This window comes from Artibeus jamaicensis, unplaced genomic scaffold, assembly GCF_021234435.1.
Source record: "Artibeus jamaicensis isolate MK-2021 breed Jamaican fruit bat unplaced genomic scaffold, CSHL_Jam_final contig_3188, whole genome shotgun sequence".
Taxonomy (NCBI): Eukaryota; Metazoa; Chordata; class Mammalia; order Chiroptera; family Phyllostomidae; genus Artibeus; species Artibeus jamaicensis.
In genome coordinates this window covers 403,462-420,658 of record NW_026521745.1, presented here as the reverse complement: position 1 = coordinate 420,658, position 17,197 = coordinate 403,462, and the positions used below count along the sequence as shown (strand labels likewise).

The 17,197-nt window shown below is 37.5% G+C and overlaps 1 protein-coding gene and 1 non-coding gene across 4 annotated transcripts in view; both read left to right on the top strand.

Annotated features, from left to right (window-relative positions):
* Positions 1-17,197, top strand: part of XPO4 (exportin 4) — a 110,008-nt gene that overhangs the window by 50,955 nt on the left and 41,856 nt on the right. For all 3 annotated transcript variants that reach the window (XM_053663498.1, XM_053663499.1, XM_053663500.1), the window contains exons 7-9: positions 8,514-8,626; positions 13,054-13,211; positions 13,460-13,634. In XM_053663498.1, the coding sequence (XP_053519473.1) occupies positions 8,514-8,626; positions 13,054-13,211; positions 13,460-13,634 (446 nt within the window). The remainder of the gene's footprint in view (positions 1-8,513; positions 8,627-13,053; positions 13,212-13,459; positions 13,635-17,197) is intronic.
* Positions 12,172-12,275, top strand: LOC128627119 (U6 spliceosomal RNA). Its single transcript, XR_008391236.1, has one exon. It is a non-coding gene; the product is annotated as a U6 spliceosomal RNA (small nuclear RNA).

The window sequence follows — 17,197 nt, the reverse complement described above, 5'->3', positions numbered from 1 at the left end:
CTTTTTTAAAATTTTGACCTGAGGATATGTTTACTGACGAGAGAGAAAGAGAGAGAGGTAGGGACGGGAGGTAGAGATCAAGTCATTGATTGGTTTCCTCTTGTATGTGCCCTGACCAAGAATCAAACCCACAACCCTTTGGTGTCTCGTTTGATACTCCAGCCAACTGAATCACTTGGTCAGAACTGCAGACTATTTTTTAAAGGGATTATTATACATAGGTTTTATGTTATAGATGGTGATTTATGAAAGTATCCTCCCCTTTAAGTCTGGGTGTAGGAGAAAGTCTGTAACTCCTGGGATTTGGTGGATGTTTAAATTACCCTGGCCTAGTGAGCTAATTCCTTAGCCAATGTGCTCTGTTTCACTTTCTCAGAAGAGACTGAAATGAAATGTACCTGTTTTTTTATTGTTTTAGGTCATTGCTTTCCAAAGAAAGTGTCACGATCTTTTGACCAATCCTCTTTTGCATGTCATCCTCATTTTAAAATGGGCTCTGAGAGCCTGGGTGGTCTTATCTTTGTCTCTCTCAAAGCTCACTCTCCTAGTTAGAACTGCATCACCAGACCCTGTTTTCTTCTGCCCTGGTGGAGTGTTTCTGCCCAGGTGCCTTCTCCCCTTCTTTGCCTCGTCCCTTCCTAATTGAGCCTCAGTTGTGTACCCTAGACCAGGTCCGGTTTCTTGCACTGTGACTTCTTATATGTTTGTTACATATGCTTTACTTCTACTCGGCTCGCTTCTCAGGTTTAAGTTTTCATTTGTTAGCTGACATATGGTATCTGTTAACCCACTGGTTTGGGAGCTCACAAAGCCACAGGTCATGCTTTGTTCACTGAATTGTTAGCACCTTGCCTAATATCTAGCATATAGTAATAGATGCTCAATGATATCTGTTGTTTAATTATTGAGGTGAGATGTTTCAGAGGTATTATCTCAGCTCTTGGATATCTGTTCATGCTGCTAATATTGTTTAGCTAGTGGTTCACCTGGTGTCCATAAATGCTTAAGGGTTTTGGCAATGCTAATCATAAATGACAATATCATTTTGTAATAAGAATGTTTGACAGGTATGGTTGGTATGTTGGCTTCAGTGATAGTTCTTTTTTTAGTTGGGTCACACTGCCTTTTATTGGTATTCTATTTTTGTGGATCTGATTTGGTTTTGGTAAAAAAAAATAACAAAACTTTTTTTAACTCACTCTCTTGGAGAAGGCTAACTGGAGTATAAAATAGTAGTGGGATATAGACACCTTCCCCTAAACTAGGATTTCCAGTAAAGCCAGGATTACTATTTGGAAATAAGGCTTGGGAAAATATCCTGGTGAGGTCAGCTCTCCTTTATTTCAAAGGACTTCTGGTTACTTGGATTAAGTGCTATCTGTAAGACTGGGCTCCTGGGATTTGTGTTTTGTTGTTAAGAAAACTGGGCTTTACTTGCTTCTGAAACTTTGTTTTTACTAATGAGCTAGCATAAAAAGAATATGGGAAGATGGAGAAATTATTTATTACTTTTGTAAAACATGCGTTGTGGCCAAAAAGCCTGCATTGTGAAGTACATACTAAGTAGGCAGTGGAAAATTTCAGACTCTCCATATGTGCTTAAGGACAGTTTGTAGGCATTGCGTGAATCATTTGTCTTTTTACTGTCAGTCACCAGCACAAATGATACTCACACTGAAGGTGTTAGTAAATGAACAAGAACTCATTCCATATGTAAGAACACATGTATTTCTTTCTTTTAAAAAATTTAATTATTGTTTAAGTATAGTTTTTTGTCTTATACTCCCATCCCAGCACCCCCTCCCGTGCTCGCCACCTCCTTCTCACTTCCCCTTAGTCTTTGTCTGTGTGTCCTTTATACTTGTTCTTGTGAATCCTTCCCCTTTTCCCCTGAAATTCTCTCCCCTCTCCCCTCTGGTCCCTGTCAGCCTGTTCTGTATTTCAGTGTCTTTGGTTATATTTTGCTTGCTTGTTTGCTTTGTTGTTTAGGTTCCTGTTAAAGGTGAGATCATATGGTATTTGTCTTTTACCGCCTGGTTTATTTCACTAGAACACATGTATTTCTAAAGATGTACTTCCCCCTCAAGTTAAGAGGCATATACTTTGGTAATATGGTTTGTTGTTTGAAACAGAGACTTAATATGATTTATGCACTGAGTCAGTAGCCAGTGTGTGACTAATATCTATCCTCTGAGTGTGCTTGTCTCTGGTCCCAGCTATAGAGCAGGGCAGGTGCCACATTTTACATGCCTTTGACTTCTCAGAAGGTGATGAGCTTTACTAAATGGGAAATTTTAGAGCTCAATAGGTTCATCATGTTTTAGATTTGGTGAAAACATGGAACATTGAAGTAAGATTAGATGTTGAAGACAAATTTTTAAAAGGCCTAGGATTATTAAAAGACTGAAAGTAGCTTTGTATGCCTGTCTTACTGGTTGAATTTTATCTTATTTGGTTGCAGATTAATAATTCTGATATATAAATTACCTGAATTCATTGTTCTTTTTAGACAAATATATAAAGTCGTAGTCTGATAAAATTCTTTTTTAAAATTAATTATTTTATTGTTGTTCAATTACAGTTGTCTGCATTACCCCCCAGCACTCCCTTCCACCCCAGCCAAACCCACCTCCCTCCCTTGCTTCCATCCCCTGCCCTTGGTTTTGTCCATGTGTCCTTTATAGATGTTTCTGAAAACCCTTCTCCCCACTGCCCCACCCACTCTGGTTTCTAAAAAATTCTTGATTTAAAATCTGATTTAAATTTTATTAAGTATATGTTGTTATTGATTTTGCTCTTAACAGTTGTCCCAATTTTTTTCATTCCTTTATCCCCCTCCTCCCCGTATCCCCTGACCCTCCAGCGTTCCTACCCACCCTTAGTTCATGTCCATGGATGGTACATATAATTCTTTGGCTTCTCCATTTCCTATGTGATTCTTAATCTCTCCCTGTTATTTTTATACCTACTATTTATGTTTTTTATTCCCCATACCTTTTCCCCCATTCTCCCCTCTCTCTCCCCACTGATAACCTTCCATGTGATCTCCATTTTTGTGATTCTGTTCCTGTTCTAGTTGTTTGCTTAGTTTTAGTTTTTTACGTTGTTGTTAATAACTGTGAGTTTGCTGTCCTTTCACTGTTCGTATCTTTTATCTTCTTTTTCTTAGATAAGTCCCTTTAACATTTCATATAATAAGGGCTTGGTGATGATGAACTCCTTTAACTTGACCTTACCTGAGAAGCACTTTATCTGCCCTTTCATTCTAAATAAAAGCTTTATTGGATAGAGCAATCTTGGATGTAGGTCCTTGCCTTTCATAACTTTCGATACTTCTTTGCAGCACCTTCTTGCCTGCAAGGTCTCTTTTGAGAAATCAGCTGATAGTCTGATGGGAACTCCTCTGTAGGTAACTCTTTCCTTTCCTCTTGCTGCTTTTAAGATTCTCTCCTTAGCTTTAATCTTGGGTAACTTAATTATGATGTGTCTTGGTGTGTTCCTCCTTGGGTCCAATTTCTTTGGGACTTTTCCTGTTCTTCCTAGAAGTCTATTTCCTTTGCCAGATTGGGGAAGTTTTCCTTCGTTATTTGTTCAAATAAGTTTTCAATATCTTGTTCTTTCTCTCCTTATGCCACCCCTATGATTTGGATGTTGGAATGTTTACAGTTGTCCCAGAAGATCCTAAGCCTTTCCTCATTTATAGCATTCTAGTTTCTTTATTCTTGTTATGGTTGAATATTTGTTTCTTCCTTTTGTTCTAAACTGTTTTGATTTGAGTCCTGATTTCCTTTCACTGTTGGTTCCCTGTATATTTTGCTTTATTTCACTTTGTATAGTCTTAATTTCTTCCTTCATTTTGCGACCATACTCAACCATTTCAGTGAGCATCCTGATTACCAGTGTTTTGAACTCTGCATCAGACAGGCTGACTATGTCCTTGTCTCTTAGTTTTTTTCCTGGAGTTTTGATATGTTCTTTCATTTGGGCCATATTTCTTTGACTCCAGGCACCTGTTACATGGTAAGGGGTGGAGCCTTAGGTATTCACCGGGGCGGAGCAACCCTCTTTGCTGTGCTGTGGCACTGTATGTGGGAGAAGGGTCAGTGAGGGAGCAACGCTTGCTCTGCTCTCGCCTCACTTCCTGTCACTGGCCTGGCTTCCCACAAGAGGATTGTGCCCTTTCAGGTGCTGATTCCCAGGCAGGTGGATGGGTTTGTGAATGTTTTAGGACCCTGTGGGTCTCTCCAACTAGCTCTTATGTGAGGCTGGGAGTTTCTTCCACTGCCACAACCTCCACAGATTTTTTACAGCCAGGGGTTTTAAGTCTTTAGTTTCTCCACACTGAAATGCTGGGTTTCATGGTCCGTCTTGCTCCCCCATTGTTCTTCCCAGCTTAGCTGTGCGCCAGTGTGGAATCACCCATGTGGTCTGCCACCTTGCCTGCCTGGTCATCCAACCTTCACCTTGCCACAGGTCCTTTCCCCTGGCTGCCCCACTCTGCCCCTCCTACCTATCTGGATGAATATTTCTTTAACTCCTTGGTGTTGGACTTACATTCAAATGATTTTCTGGCAGTTTGGGGTCTTCTTTGTTTTTAAATTGGTTGTTATTCTCTTTTTTTTTGGTTGTGTGAGGAAGCAAAGGGTTTCTGCCTATGCCTCCATCTTGCCTGGAACTCTCTAAATTTTTGTAAATAATCACTATTTAACTTGTGTCAATCTGTTGTAACTCATAAGTGTCCTAAAATCTGATAAGCACATAATACATATAATAAATTATTAATTACTAAATAATCACTTTATTGTTAGACTTCTCTTTTATTGGTGACATATTTGGATAAAAAAGAGGAAGCCATGTAATGTCCAGATATTATGACATGTGAAGGTAGAACTATAAACTATAACTTTTGAAAGCTTTCAAAATGAAACTATTACTTTATTTAAAACTCTTGTTTTTAAAAGAAACTATTGCTTTATTCAAACTTTATGTCATTTTTTAAAATACTGTGTTAAGAATAGAAGTCCTGACTTTTGGCTTTCAGCTTAAAGGAGGCCTAGGTGCAACTTTGTTCAGTCTTCCTGAATTGGGGTTCATCCCACACCAGCTGCCTCCAAGGTTTGACCTCAACGAGATCAGAGTCATATAGCTGAGGTGCACTGGTGGGAAGTCGCTGCCATGTGTACTCAGGCCCCCTAAGATCAGCCCCCTGTGTCTGTCCCCAAAAAAAGTTGTGATAGCTCAGGTGTAGCTCAGTGGACTGAGTGCAGGCCTATGAACCAAAAAATCGCAGTTCCATTCCCAGTCAGGGCACACGCCTGGGTTGCAGGCCAGTTCCCAGCAGGGGACCCACGAAAAGCAACTGTACATTGATGTTTCTCTCCCTGTCTCCTTCCCTTCCTCTCCAGAAGATAAATAAATAAAATCTTAAAAAAAAAAAGTTGTGATGACATCGCCAAAGTAACTGGTAATTGGAGGGGACTAGGAATACAGTGAAACTGACCTTTCAGAACAGGCAGGTCAGTTTACGGCAGTGCCTTCTGTCTCTTCTGTGATCGTCAGAGCCCTCAGAGAACCACCACAAGACAGAAAGAAGCAAAAAACATTAAGCAGAGTGGGAATATTACTTTGGACGAGATTGTCGACATCGTCTGACAGAAGTGGCACTGATACTTAGCTAGAGAACTCTGGGATCACTGAAGAGATCCTGCGGCGGACGACCCAGTGTGTGGGCTGCCGCGTTGATAGCCACCGCCCTCATGACGTCACGGAGGACATCGACAGTGGTGCAGTGGAGTGCCCGGTTAGTTAAGAACTACACGGGAAAACATTTCCATTAAAGACACTTGACCGAAGGAAACAGTCCTAGGTTTCTGAATTTTCATGGTACTTAAAAAAAAATTTATTTGTTTTTTAGTTTTCACCCAAGGATATGTTTATTGATGTGTGTGTGTGAGAGAGAGAGAAAGAGAAACATCTATTGGTTGCCTCTTATATGTGCCCTGACCAGGGATTGAACCCTTAGCATTTTGGTTTACTAGGTGATACCCCAACCAACTGAGCCACTTGGCCAGGGCTTTTTGTTTCATTTTAATATTGTACATTGAGAATAACCTGGAGAGCCCTGGCTGGTGTAGCTCAGTGGATTGAGAGCTGGCCTGCAAACCAAGAGAATCACCTGGAGGAGTGGAATTTTGAGGTCTTACACACATAAAAAATAATTGATAATACTATATTAAAATTTGAATTACTCTAATTCTTTACATTATTTTAAATATATTTGAGTATTCTAGGCACATTGTAATATACTTCTAATTAGTTTATAAAATTGAAAAGTAATACATGAACATTCACAGTACTCATTTCAGGTAACACAGAAGAGTCCTGTTGGCCTGCTGTTCAGAGGCAGCAACTTCAACAGTTTCCTGACACAATCTGCTAACTAAAACACACTGGGTTTTTGTTTGTTTTTTGTTCTTTAGAGAGAGGGGAAGGGAGGGGCAGAGGGAGAAAGAAACATCGATGTGAGAGATGAACATTGATGGGTTGCTTCTAGCATGAGCCCTGCCTGGGACCGAGCCTGCAAACTAGGTGTGCGCCCTGACTGGGAGTCCAACCCATGACCTTTCAGTTTATAGGACCACGCTCCAGCCACACCGGCCAGGGCTAAAACATACATTTCTTGTTGGAATAGCACTGTTCTTAAAATTTTTGTTACATTTATTATTCTCCTGTTCTTTTTGTTGTTTTTAAGTTTGTTTTTATTAAAATGCTTTTGGGGATAATTATATATATATATTTTTTTTAGTAGAAAGATATTATATGTAATTAAGTTATATGGTTGCAATTTATACAGAGTAGAATATGTGCATTTTTATTATGAGAATGTGGTATTGGTGGTAGTAGTACTGGGCTTAGTGATAGGGGTGGGTGGTGGTTCTTTGAAGAATATCAGCATGACTTTTGTGAATGAGGTGCCTTACAAATGAGCTTTCTTGATTGGAAGGCAAACTTCATGCCAGAAAAAACCCATTTTAGGTTTGGAGCTGGAAAATAAAACCACATGTAGACCTGGTATTTATCAGGGTGTTATATTGTGAGTGAAGGTCACATTGTTAACAGCCATAGGTATCTAGTGAAAATATGAGATCTTAGAAACTATTAGCATGCTGAAAACAAAAATAGTATTCATGGGCTGCTTTTCTCTCTTTAAATTCAGGCTCACTTTATTTAGTTCCAACAGTTTTTCTTTTGGCTTTGGACTTTCCTGCACTTCCACAAGGGGGCAGGTGAGGGAAGGAAACTGGAACTGAGATGGACCTGGTTTCACTCTCATTTTTATTCATCCATTGAGGGGAGTGATTTTTCAGAGTCCAGCCAGCAGATTCTCTTTTGAAACAGTTAGCAAGAACCGCCCCCCCCCCCCGCCCCTGCCCTGCTCTTCAGACATAGAATAACACCAGAGATTTAAAAGGGGGGTTAAGCAGTAAAATTTAAAAAATGGTTTCCAAAGCATTATCACTGCCTTTATTGTTTTTCTGTTAATAGTTGGGGTTTTAATATTTAAGTTTTACAAGATGCAGTTTTGGAATAACCTGTTCAGTTTCTCACGCACTGATAAGAGTGTATCCTAGTGGGTGTACGTCAGCTGGGTGTTTGATGAGCAGTGGGATGGGCAGAGTTACTCTCTTAGGCCCCCAAACTTTCCTAGTTTGGAAAGACGTTGGTTACTGTGTCACTGTCATTGAGTGAATTGTGCTGATAAACTCTTAGAAATATATTATGGTTACATGTATGCTAAAGACAGTGTTCTTTTAGAAGCATGTTTGAGGGTTGGCTTTAGCTGAAGGGGTTATTACTTCGTCATGGCACACGCTAGAAGTGTGTGTGATGTGGGACACCTGAACACCATAGAAGTTGACTTTTAGTCTGCCAGGTGTTTAAATGAGCCAGCGATAGAATTTTATGTGAACTAATCATTTCTTTGTGTGGAATTGATATTTGGTTACTCTGGTGGGAGTTTTTCTTCTCCCATGTGATGTATGTTTGTTCTTGAATATATTTCTTTTGAGGAAATGCTATTTTTCCAAGTAGACTATGTTAGACTCATATTTGTATATGTGATTTCAGCTAATACAAGATGTTCACGGGGAAAGATAGGATAAACATGCAGAAATTGATTTCTCTTGTTTGGTGTATGTTTTGGCATCTGTTTTGCATGAGTGTTCTTCCTTCTCTCATCACCATTGAGATCTCTGATCATCAAGGTTTCTGTATTCCCACAGTGTGCCGTATCATTACAATGACACTGTTATCGTACATTCCTATAGCATTCTTTTTTTCAGCACTTAATGCCTTTTATTCCTAAGCTTCATGCATGAATTATGTAGCATATGTGAAGAGGCTTAAACTGTTTCCATTACATTCTTTCTGGATGGCTCCTGTTATATTTAGGGTATATTTATACTTTAGACAACGTAAGAATGTTATTGTTGTTGACCTTGACACCAGATCACTGGGCAGACATTATATAGCCATGTTTGAATCCTCACAAAATGTTTTGTTAAAGCCAACGGAGTCCTGGCGGGAGACCCTTCTGGACAGCAGAGTCATGGAGCTTTTCTTTACAGTAAGTTGTACCTTTCCTTTCAGTACCAAAGGCATCAGGAAGGGCCACTGAAGGAGTGCATGCTTCTGTACTTTTCTTAAGTGAAACAACACACATTGCTTTTGTCCTGTAAAGCCTTCTAATCAATGTATCTACTCAGTCAGAAATTACATAGAAATGTTCTTGCTAATTTATGAAAGTGTATTAGGATATTAAGCCCTTCATAATTCTAGAAGGGTATTAGGATATTAACCTTCTAGAATTATGAAGGGCTTAATATCCTAGAGCTCAAGTTCTCCAACATTTTGGTCTCAGGACCCCTTACACTCTTAAAAATTATTGAGGACTCCAAAGAGCTTTTGTTTATGTGGGTTACAACTATTAATATTTGCCGTATTAAAAATTCAAACTGAGAACTTCACAAAATCATTAATTCATTTAAAAATAATGATACCAAACCGTGACATAATATTTCAATGAACAAATAGCTATTTTTTTAAAACAAAAAAATTAGAAGAGTGGCATTGTACATTTTTGCAAATCTCTTTAATGTCAGGTTTAATATAACGCAGCTGATCTCATCTGCTTCTGTGTTCAGTTGGTTGAAGTATTGTATACCATGTATAGCCTTGGGGAAACTCCACTTGTATACATGTGTGACAGTGAGAATGGAAAAGACAAATACTGTCTTAGTATTGTAGGAAAATGTTTTGCCTTTTGAGACAATCAGGCAGGGTCCTGGAACCCCTAGGTTTCCCTGGACCACCTTTTGAGAACTGCTGTTCTAGATTATTGTACTTTTTAGGTATGAATTATCAGATATGGGAGAAGTTAGAGTTATTGCATACACTTTATTTGAATTATGACTTTAGGGCTGTTTCTTATTTGGTAAATGTAAAGAAGTAAGTGTTCTGTTCCATGTTTGCCCACAACTACAATATAATAGTAGGAAGCTGGGGAAAGATACACGTGCATGTGTGTGTGTGTGTTTTGGAGGCTGAGTGCTATTACAGTGAGAGCATACAAGTTAGATTTAATGATTAGGGCAAAGGTCCAAATAAAGATCAATTGAAAAAAGGCTATATTGTTTAATTCCAAATAATAATTATAATTTCTTACCTTTTCATATTTTAAAAATAGTATTTACTGATGTTAGAACTGTGTTTCATGGACATAAACATTAAGGTGTTTTCTGTGGAAAGGTTCAGAGTAACCATTACTTTTACTCTTTTCAGAGTCAGAAATAATGAATAAAAACACTGTCAATATCAAAGAGGTCATTATAGCTAAATTGAAAAATTCTGTTGCCCGCCTCATCTGGCAGAAAGTGGTTGGATACGGATCCAAGTTCAGTTGTTTGTGTTGTTCATTCGGCTGAAAGTAGACCCATTCCAGAAGTTTGCAAAGGTGGAAAACTTGCTGGCAGCCCTGGAAATGGCGGCTCCAGATCTGAACAGCTGTCTCCACAAAACAGACAGCTGCTCCTGTCAGCTGTGAAAGACTACGTTTAAATAACTTTTGAATTTCAAAGTTAACCCTTTTTCACTTTGTTATTTTAACAGCTTTGTGTTGTGGCCTCTTACTTTCACTTAAGCAGTTTATAAACAATTTAAATTTTATTTGTTAGAAAAATGACAGTCACTAATCTTTTTAAATTTTTAGTTTTTGTTAAGTTGATTTTCACTTCTATGAATTTATTACCTAATTAAAAGCAGTTTTCCATGAGATATTGCTATTTCTATATTGAGTGGATAAACATAAATATACTGTTGCATGGAATCAAGGTGAAGTACAGTGATTACCTGATTTTAGGAATACATTAAACCTAAAGTATTAATTGCCCCTCCGAAGTTCACAGACTTCTCCATTTTTCTTTCTTCCATAAGCTGTTGGAAAAACTGTCTTGTTAATTCTTCCTACCTCTTTTGTCAGATTCTTTCTGGCTTATTTAGGATTTCTTTTTTCTCTGCTCCTTACATAAATAGTAGTGTTCCTATGTCAGTTCTCAACTTTGCTCACTGCATACACTTTCCTTGGGCTGCCCCTTCCCCACATAGGACCTCAGCCAGCACTTCTACACTGATGACTCCTAGGTCTATATTCAGCACAGGCTGCTTCGAAGTCCAGGGCTTTATAATCCCAGTGCTTACTGGAAGTTTGGGTTTGGAAGGCCCACAGACATCTCAGGGTCAGTGTGTTCCATAGAAGTCAGTCACTGGCTCTTTCTGCTCCTTGTCTTCCTCCTTATCCTGACTCACCATTTACCTCTCTAGTTGCTCTGCTAGACTTGGCTTTCCCTTAACTTTCTGCTACCCTATTTGTGTGATGAATTCAGTTTTCTTTTTTTTTTTATTTTTTTATTGTTCAAGTACAGTTATCTTCATTCCCACCCAACCCCATTCAGTTTAATACTGACATTGGAAGAAAGGCATAAATCTACTATATTATATAAGAATTGTTGGTTTATTGTGGGTTTTATGTGGCTCATATTTCAGAGAATAGCATAGGTAGGCTCTGAGGACAGTACATTATTGCACAATAAATGTTAGTTCTTCCATCAAAGGTATACTTTCTTGCAATCTGTCACTTGTAGACCTGGAACAAACAACATTTGGCTCTCTGGGCAGAGAAGAAACCTATTATTGTCCCAGAATGCATTGTATCCATTGATACACTGTATCTGTCGTTATCATGCTCAATGTTTGTTAGGTGCAAGGGCATGATGACAGAAATTTAGTTACAGTTTTCAGACAAGGAGCTCCCAAATAAATTGCATTCAAAAAGCTCATGAATTAGAAGATGTGGATATAGGAATTTGTGTATTGTACTTTAAATTTAAGATATAAAACTTAAAATATAGACTATATTTTGAAGACTATTTGTGTTGTTCTGGACAGGGATTGGCAAACTCCTGAAAAGGCCCATGAAAATATTAGGGTGTTCCGGTCTTGGAGGCAGCTCCTCAGCTTTGCCACTGTCATTGTCACACAGAAAAAACCTAGGCAGTTTCCTCCTCCCCCACAAGCAGGCATTGTTCCAGTAAGACTTTTTTAACTGCTCTAAAAATGTGGAATTTGTATAGTTTTTACATGTGTTGAAATATTCTTTGGTTCACCCCACCCCCACAGCCACATAAAAATGTAAAAACCACAGCCATACAAAATGGGCTGGAGGCCAGATTTGATCCGTGGGTGGTGGTTGTAGACTGAAGAGGGTAACATACTTTAAACATGTCAGTAGATCAGTTAACTTTGTGACTTTTTAGTATTTTAAATTTCTTAGTCCCCCTGAAGTTCCAGGATTAAAGCTTAATGAAATCAGCTGTTGAATAAGGATTTTTTAGTGTCCGTTCACTGTTTCTCAGCGGTATACCAGTGAATGCTTCAGAAACAGTCCTATTACAAGAAATTATTAGGATTTGCAGAGTTAAAGTGAACATAACCTGGAACGAATAGAGAATTAAATGTTTAAAATTATGTTACATTGAGAAAGCAAAGAGATTTGTAGGAAAAGAAGGGCTAAAGAATTCAAATGCTTCTGAAAAGTAGGAAATGGTCACAAGCAGGGCTCGCTCCGGCTGCACATGTACTAAAATTGGAACAATATAGAGATTAGCATGGCCCCTGCACAAGTACATGTTGTATAACTCTCACAGTTTCTTTCCTTTTTTCTTTTGCCATTTTAATTAGGTCAGCTCACAGAAATGAAGCATCTTTAAAATCAGAATATTAGTAACAATGTAAAGTTAGGGAGCAATATTTTGGGAGTACTTCATAAGGAACACTGTATACCACGTGTTTCACATTGATATTGCATCACTGAAATAAAGTCTAGTTGAAGTTTAAAGTAGATTTAAATATAATTTAAATACCATTCTTATTTTAAAATATTTTAGCATTTATTAATGATGTAGGATAAAATGAGATTGAAGCAAATTTTAAGCAATCTCAGAGTTATTGAGAGAGTGCTTTGTATCAGTTGAATGAATGGGTGTCTAAGGATTATTAGTTTTCTCTATGTCCAACTGTTTACTTCCACTAAAGCAGCATCTGTATACTCCTAATTGAACTTGCCTGCTAACTTTAGCAAGGAGCTGTAGCGAGGCATAGCTAGCATAATACAGATGACTGTCGTTGTTGCTGTTTTTAGAAGAAGCAGTACGTCTCACTGGCTGGCATCTGTTTCTGTCTTTGTCATAACATACTGGACACAGTTCAACTTTCAAAATGTAGGTAGCCCTCAGTTAAAATTAATTAATATGTTTCAAATCATGGCCTATAATGTAAAGTAGACTGAGGAACATTCTCAAATTTAGTTTAATTCAGGAATTAATATTCTAGAAATAACCAACTACTGTGAAGTTTTCTCTTACCTCATTTGGCATGATAGACACGTGACCCTTACAAAAGAAGAATTTATTTTTATGGATTAGTAATTCTTTCTAACAGGTACATCGAAAAATCAGAGAGGATTCGGATATGGCACAAGATTCTCTGCAGTGCCTCGCCCAGTTAGCTTCTCTGCATGGACCTGTCTTCCCCGATGAAGGAGCACAGGTTGACTACCTAGCACACTTCATTGAGGGTTTACTGAGTACTATCAATGGGTAGGTATACTTGCCCTTTGTCACTGAAAAAAGGAACTTTCAAGTTTTTATTTATGTCTAACAGTAGTAGAAGAAAGAACCTAGTGATTATTTTCCCCTTTATATATTTTGAGTTATATGAGTAATTTGAAATTAATACAGGGACATGCCTTTAAAAATGAATGAATAGGTGATAATTTTTCATGTTAGGAAATGAGTTACTGTAACTTGCCTTTTACCACCAGTGACATTTGTTACCTGGTTTGTAGAATTGAAATAGAAGATTCTGAAGCTGTGGGGATCTCCAGCATTATCAGCAACCTGATAACTGTGTTCCCTCGAAACGTCTTAACTGCCATTCCAAGTGAACTTTTCTCGTCCTTCGTGAACTGCCTCACACACCTCACTTGTTCTTTTGGGCGAAGTGCTGCACTGGAAGAAGTGGTAAGTGGCCATTCTGAAATACATGGTGTCTTGTTGTTCACAAGGAAAGTGCTGTGCCTTTGTGACATTTTTCGTGACAAGTTTAAATTGCATTTTTGTTTATATGTGCAAATTGTTTGGCAGTCTGTTTGGAAACATGACTTTAAAAAATTTTGTGGATTAAAATAATTTTGATAGATTAAATTTATTCATCTCAAGATTTTAACTTTGTGATAATTTAGTACCTGAATGTTGGAAATGGAATGAAATGTTTATGTTAAGAATTATGTTGAAAGCCTGTTTTAACAGTAGTAACTTTTAAGTTTAAATGGTGCTGCTAACTTTGTGGTAGGGTTGTGATTATGTATAACTTTATATATTAATTGAGAACTTTTAAAATTTGGACTTACCTGGAAATTATGTAAATATTAATTGGTTCAAATAATTATAAACATACTTTTTTTTATTAGACTGTGCTCTTTAATTTTTTTCTATGGTTTAATAGTATATATGTATCTTGGTAAAATGTAATGTACATTAAAATTAAGGCCAATAACTGTACTGAAGATGTTTTTGGTAAAAGTTTTTAAATGTATATTTTCCAAATTTTTATATTAATATAGAAAACATGTAGAAAAACTCCTTGACAACACAGCTGCATTCATAATAGTTACTGTGAATAACCACATTAATCATGGGAAATCATTGGTTGTTTTTCTATAAAGGAAAACATAATTTACTAGATTATAAAACTAGCTTTTCTGTTTATGAATCAAAATGTGGATCTTTTTCAAGGACTGTAAGGGTTAAAAGAGTACAGCTATTTGTTAGAATTTCATGCTAAATCTTAGCTGAGCCCCTTGGTTGTGAGTCTGGCAGTGTGGATTTGTAACCCTTAGTAGCTCAGAGATCAAAAGAACTTGGGAATGGTTGTGCTTATCTGGTTGGAGTTAGTGGTTTGGCGAGGGAAGCAACCAGTCTGACCGATATTTGTATGTTGGAAAAAATGTAGGTGTTGGAGGAATTGAAACGAACAGCATCATATGTGAGATTTGAATTTCTCAGGGGGAAAAATTATGTTTTAAGCATGGAAATAGAGGGAAATTTTAATACTTAATCTTTATTCGGACCCCATTCAGATTTTCACAGATTCTGAGTTAGTCCGGTTTTCTTTAACATGATTTTGTTGTACTTTGTTCCCTTCTTGGTTTGTGTTTTTTCTAAACCATGTAGATTAAATAGCACATTCACCTGATTTTTAGAAATACAGCTACCTTTTGGTTTCTGTTTGTGGGTTAAGGATATTCCTAAACATTTTATAGAAGAATTACTGGAAGATACAGAGTATTCTTGGTTTGTGGAGTTTAGGGTTTATTTATTTTCACCAGGAGACAGACAACTTGGCAACAGTTTTTCTGCCAAGGTCCGACACAGAAATAGACACACTTTGCAAGCAGTGTGCTTGTTCCACAAGGAGGTGTGCTGTAGTTGGGACAGACCTGATGGGTTTCATTGAAGAAAAGTGTTATTTCTTTTCATTAATCAGTTCCTTTTAACTGACCTGTTTATGACATTTAAATATGTTTTAAACAATAATCTGTTACCTCTTGAAAAATGCAGCGGGAAGAGATTTGTGTAAAGCTTGCATGATTCACAGTAGCTGCACTGGCCAGGTTGGTGAAGTCAGGCTGGGGCAGGGAGCACCCCCACAGGGTGAGCTGCCTGAAGGCTGAAGGAGTCTTTCTCAGTGTCGTGTCAGCCTGCTGCTACCCTGACTGAAGCTTCTGAGGCCATGGCCACATCACCTTGTTGCCCTGAGTACCCTGTGATTGTGGTACCAGCACATGATACTTAGTTGTCAAAAAGGAACCAGGGTGGAAAATGTGTAAATAGAACAATTGAGGGATTAAAAAAAAACTGCCTTGGGAGTGAGTGTGGAAAAGAAAGATAAACTTTGGAGGGACATGGTACATTGTGAGCCAGGTAATCAATCCTGGGCAAATTGCTTCACCTTTGTGAGCATGTTTCCTTGTTGGTTTAGTTAGAATGATAGCTTCTGATGTTTTATGAAATGGATTAACTATATGAAGGTGCCTGTATGTGTGCACAATAAAATGTGGAATAATAATGACAAATTTGAGTGCATATATCATCTGTACTATCTTACTAAGTAAAAGTAACTCTTGCAAACTAATAATTTTAACATTAATTTTCTTTATAATTTCAATTTTGTGAAATGTCTCCTGTTTTTCTTTAATATCAAATGAGTTTTTCTGGTAGAAAAACATTTAGCATATACATGTATTTTATTGTGATTAAAAAAAAAACTACATTTATTTAGGAACACACATAGATTGTATCCCTTTCAGAAATTCAAGTCTCAGATATTATGTTGCTGTAGTAAGGAAAAAAAAGAGCATCTTGATGGAAAGAAAAATTCTTGATGCTTGTGTGTGGTTTATGAAGCATGTCCTTGCTCAGTGGCTTTAGCCTGTGTGTGAAGGGACTATTTGTGACTAATCCTCACCTTGCAGTGACCTGAAACTCTGTGCTCAATAGCTTTTAGCCATGTTGTCCTTGGCTGTTAAAATGTATTGCTATTGCTTGAGTCTTCCTGAAGCCAAGGATTTTTTTTCATTGCCCCTTGGATATCAAATTACTGTCTTTTGCTGGACTGAAGAAGTGAGAATGAAATTATTATATAGATGAAATTATTGACTTTAAACAATTAAAATCCTAACAAAAATAGCCCATATTATTATGCTAACCATTTTGTAAAATGTTTATTCCACAAACAAATGCATTTGAATTGATCCAGTGAAATTTGAACAGCATGCCACTCAGACCTGGTACTGTAGTTTCTTGATTTCTTTTGCCAGTATTTTAAGTTCAGTCCCCTGTAGTTTCACCAGACAGAAACTACATAACACATTGAGTTAATTGCATAAGTCGCCATCATGCTACTTAAGCACCTGAAGTATATGAGTGTTTGGGTGTGTGGGGTGGATACTAAAGGAGGTGGCGGTGATTAAACTCTATAAAGGAAGAACTTTACATTAAATTTTAGTACATATGTAGCCCATTATCAAGACCAACAGGACAAGGTAGTAAAGGGAAAGATACTTGATGAAGTGGTTAAAAGTTCATTATAGAGTATAATGCCTGCTGGGTGAATGGGTGCATTTAAACTTCAACATCTTAATTCAGTACTGGTTTCTCGAGCTCCATGGACAGTTTATTGGGTTGTCCAAAAAGTTGGTTTGTTTTTTTTTGCATGATGGCTCTAGTAGCACTTAAGTTGTTTTTAACTTCATTTGAAACAATTTTGTAAGAATGGGACAGCTGTCATATCAGTATGCATTAAAAAAAACTAATCAAAATTGGTAGAAAAATATGCAGCATTTTTGGCGTATTATGCTTTATTATTTCAAGAAAGGTAAAAATGCAACAAAAATACAAAAAAATATTTGTGCATTGTATGGAGAGGGTGCAATGACTGATTGAACGTGTCAACAGTGGTTTGCAAAGTTCTGTGCTGGAGATTTCTTGCTGGACGTTGCTCCACTGTTGGGTAGATAAGTTGA